General features: G+C 38.7%; 1 protein-coding gene across 1 annotated transcript; it reads left to right on the top strand.

Annotated features, from left to right (window-relative positions):
* The first annotated feature begins 2375 nt into the window (after positions 1-2375).
* On the top strand, positions 2376-4298 carry LOC114822920 (uncharacterized). The gene is made up of 3 exons (XM_070811499.1): positions 2376-2770; positions 3004-3235; positions 3636-4298. Exons 1-3 carry the CDS (start codon positions 2376-2378, stop codon positions 4296-4298), a joined length of 1290 nt encoding a protein of 429 aa, XP_070667600.1.
* The last annotated feature ends 277 nt before the right edge of the window (positions 4299-4575 follow it).

Here is a 4575-nt window from a genome sequence, read left to right as displayed (position 1 = left end):
ATGCCTCAGGTCAAAGGACTACTTTGCATATTGTAACTTTAGAGTTCATACATGACATGTATGTTCGAACTCTCTTTTGATCATAGTTCAGTTTACTCGATTACTCTTTCGAGCACCTATGTGTTTGTCTTAGTGTCCAACACCAAATGACTTGAGACTAGTCATACTCACGCTTGAGTCAACACAACACATACTAACCTTAGCGGATTGTCAATGCCCAATTGGCAATCCTATGGCTAGGAACGTTTTAGGAATGAACATAAGAGAAAGGTCTCGATAATCTAACTCACTGATCGGATCATATTTATATATATTTTTACTTCAAATTCACTCGTCTTTTCTTAGTTAGTTCCTTATATTTTTGAGCTATTTACGTTATTTTTGTGTTTATAAGATCTGTTATGCAAAGAAAACAAAAATAGCACAAATAAGATCTATTTACGTTATTTTCATGGTTAGTGTTGGTTTCTCTCACAGTTCCAATTTTCTAATTACCAGTTTTGTATATTCAAAATATTTATACCGATTATTATCTTCTTTCAGGGTGCCCCAGCAACAATGCTAAAGGATATGGAGATGCTTTTGTTAAAAAAATGCTCAAAAGGAACAAAGTAAACGTGCAAATGGCAGTGTGGTTGGTGAAGCAATTGAAAAACAAAAAGAATCTGCTTTGGTGGGTTGGTGAAACAAATAGAAAACAAAAAGAAAACAGCACCAAGGAGGTCAGAAAACAAGGAGAATAAATTTGAGCTGCATTTGGCAGCAGAGAAGGGGGAAGCGGGAGAGAGGGCTGCCTTTGGGCAGCTCGCAGAGACGCAAGGAAGGAGAGGCAGCACCAGGAGGAATTCAGCTGCTTGGGCAGCATGAAAAGGGAAGTCAAAGGAGGCTTGAAGCGTGACACGGGGAGCATAGGGGAGAGAGCTGCCCTTGGCAGCTGGTAGTGAGTACAGGCGCAGGAAATGAGGGAGAGACCAGCAGAAAAAGGAGGAAAAGTTGCGGCTGGCAGCTTGAAGAAGAAGGGAAGGCTGCACCTTGCAGCGTGTCAAGTGTAGAACAGAGAACAAACAGCTGCCTTGGCAACTTTGTTGAGAGCAGAACCCGCGCAGCACCGAGGTGGACAGAAGCTGCAAGCCTCTTCTCTCTCGGTTAAATCTTTCCCACTTATATTTTACTTTTGGTTTATTTGTGTTTTAATAATGTGTAACTAATTTTAGTTTGGCTAGAGGTTAATTCAAAGCCATGAATATATTTGTAATATGAATTGATTACCTTCAGTTGTGATTTCTGAGTTGTGATTTAATTTGCTTAACTGTTTGATTGATAACTTATTTTTGTATGTCGATTAAGGATGCATACTTAATTTACATGCATGAATTTGATGCTAGAATATAAGTGAATTTCACCTAATCGTTATGAACTTATATTCACAAGTAGTGAAGGTTGTTATCCACAATCGCGTTAAGTGAATTCTTGGCATAAGTTTCATGCAAATCATAGTAACGAGTGCCTCGTCAATGCTTATGTTATTCATAGAACTTAATGATTCTTGCTTGTATCTCTATTATGCAATTCATGTAGGGAACTTGTAAGGAATGTTTTGGGTTGTCGTATGCAATCATCCAACCCAATAACTTGTGGAAAAACTGAGGGTTAATTAGTGCAATTCACGGTTAATTTGGGGCGTTGAGTATTCATAGTTTATTGAAAGAACAACTGAAAATCAATTTAGGTTGCATATGTGTCATGTGTGGAGAAGAACCCTCTAGCTAGTCCGTCATTTATCATTTCATCTTAATTTCATGTTTTTGTCAATTCTGTAATTTAATTAAGTTTAATTTACTTTTCATCAAAACCAAACACCCATCCATTATTAAATTATATTATTTAGTTAGTTTTCTTTATTGTTAGTCTTTTAATTTAATTTCCGTCCATTTCAGTTCCTAGTGTTTAATTTAATTGTTTTCATTATTTTGAGTCATTTTAAGTGTGTTTCGAGTTATTAGAGTTTTTCGCCTAGTTTTGTGTCCTTGAGTCTTATTTAATATTTTTAAATTAATTTAGAATAGATTAGCAATCCCTCCTAATCCCCGGCCTAGAACGATACCCTACTTACAACTATACTACAACTGTCAAAAAGAGGGTTTAATTTGTGTGTTAACTTATTTCACGCATCACTCACTTAGATCACTTATCTCTTAGAACAAATACATTCCTTGGATTCTCTTATTGCTTAAACACATGATACAATAAATAGTGATTAACAATAAGATTTGCCCTTCATTAAACATATAAAAGTTTAATACATTAAGTATTCCAAAAAGCTATTACATCAAATGAGTGGCTTTGTGGGCATACTTCCAACAGTTATCTTAGGCATGGATTGGTTACACTACAATCGTGTCAGGTTGGATTGTTATGAGAAGGTTGTTACTTTTCACCGACCGGGGATGCCTACTGTCATGTTTATTGGTGAACGTGGTGGTCTAAAACACGAAGTTATCACTGCCATGAGGACGAGACGACTGTTTAGTAAAGGTTGGCAACACTACTTAGCTCATGTTGTGCTATTGGAAGAGACTACTGCCTCTATGGAGGACATCAGAGTAGTTAGGCACTTTCCTGATGTTTTTCTCAAGGAATTACCTGGCTTACCCCCAGATCGTGAAGTGGAGTTCACCATCGATCTACTTCCAGGTACTACTCATATTTCCCTTACACATTACCGTATGGCTTATGCAGAGTTAAGGGAACTTAAAACTCAGTTGCAAGAGTTGGTTAATAAGGGTTTCAGCTAAGCACTTCCCCGTGGGGAGCTCCAGTTCTGTTTGTAAGGAAGAAAGATGGAACTTTGAGGTTATGCATTGACTATAGACAGTTGAATCAGGTGACGATTAAAAACCATTATCCGTTACCTCGTATTGATGATCTCTTTGACCAGCTTAAAGGTGCTTGTGTGTTCTCGAAGATTGAACTAAGATCGGGTTACTACTAATTGAAAATCAGAAGCGACGACGTTCCGAAGACAGCTTTCAGAACTCGATATGGTCATTACAAGTTTCTTGTGATGCCATTTGGATTGACTAATGCACCAGCAGCTTTCATGAACCTGATGAATCGAGTATTGCATCCATACCTCGATAGGTTCATCATTGTTTTCATTGATGACATTTTGGTGTATTTGAGGAATGAAATCAATCATGCCAAGCATCTGAGTTTGGTTCTAAAGACGCTAAGGGTAAATCAGTTGTATGCTAAGTTCAGCAAATGTTTGGCTGGATCAAGTGTCATTCTTAGGGCACATGGTATCAGCTTAGGGTGTGCTTGTGGATCCTCAAAAAGTAGCAGCCATGGACAATTGGGAACAACCTCAAACAGTTACGAAAATTCAAAGCTTTCTTGGTCTTGCTGGCTATTATCGACGCTTCATGAAGGACTTTTCAACCATAGCACTACCTCTGACAAAATTGACTAGAAAATATGTTCCTTTTGTGTGGATTAATGAGTGTGAACATAGTTTCTAGAAGTTGAAGTTCCTTCTCACTCATGCACCTGTCTTAGCACTTCTCGATGATGGTGGAAACTTTGAGATCTACAGTGATGCATCTTTAAATGGTATTGGATGTGTGTCAATGTAGCATGATAAGGCGATTGCTTATGCATCTCAGCAATTAAAGCCCCATGAGGGGAACTATCCTACTCATGATCTCGAGTTGACAGTGATCATCTTTGTTTTGAAAATTTGGAGGCACTATCTTTATGGGGAAAAGTGTAAGATCTTCATTGATCTTAAGAGCCTTAAGTATATCTTCACTCAGCCAGATCTTAATCTCCAGCAACGAAGGTGGGTAGAGTTGCTCAGTGATTATGACTGCACCATTGAGTATCACGCAGGTCATGCCAATTCGGTAGCTGATACTCTTAGTAGGAAGTCTCATGGCCAACTTAATGCTCTCTATGCTAGTCGCATTCCTTTTTTGACTGATCTAAGATCCATTGGAGTAGCATTGAAAGCGGGTCCACGGGGGGCTCTAATTGCCAATTTTCAAGTCAGACCGGTTCTGTTAGATCGTGTTCTCAAAGCCCAGAGGAACAATACAGAATCTCAGGAATTGATACAGACAATGTCAGACGGGATAAAGAAAGACCTCTGCATTAAAGATTTTGACGACATGCTTATGCAAGGTGAGCGGATGTATGTACCGAATGTTGAGGAACTAAAGAGAGACATATTGGATGAAGCGCATATTTCTGCTTATGCGATGCATCCAAGGAGTACCAAGATGTATCATACCATCTGACACTTCTAATATTGGCAATTTGCCAACAGGTTAAGGCAAAAAGGAAAAAGCCATTTGGATTGCTACAACCACTCCCGATGCCTCAGTGGAAATGGGAAGATATTACGATGGATTTTGTGTACAAATTACCTCGTACACAAAATGGTTATGATGGTATCTGGGTGATAATTGATCGGCTTACCAAGTTAGCACATTTCATACCCGTTCGTGAGAATTAGTCGTTAAGTCAGTTGGCCGAATGGTTCATCTCTGAAGTGGTTAAGTACCACGGGGTTCC

This window comes from Malus domestica, chromosome 13 (genome assembly GCF_042453785.1).
Source record: "Malus domestica chromosome 13, GDT2T_hap1".
Lineage (NCBI taxonomy): Eukaryota > Viridiplantae > Streptophyta > Magnoliopsida > Rosales > Rosaceae > Malus > Malus domestica.
This window is presented reverse-complemented; position numbering and strand designations above follow the sequence as displayed.

Excerpts from the sequence above, each read along its gene's own strand:
- LOC114822920 (XM_070811499.1), top strand. The coding sequence starts at position 2,376 with ATGGATTGGTTACACTACAATCGTGTCAGGTTGGATTGTTATGAGAAG. Across the intron at positions 2,771-3,003 it reads CTTAAAACTCAGTTGCAAGA|AAGCGACGACGTTCCGAAGA; the intron begins GTTGGTTAATAA and ends ATTGAAAATCAG. Across the intron at positions 3,236-3,635 it reads TGGTTCTAAAGACGCTAAGG|CATGATAAGGCGATTGCTTA; the intron begins GTAAATCAGTTG and ends GTGTCAATGTAG.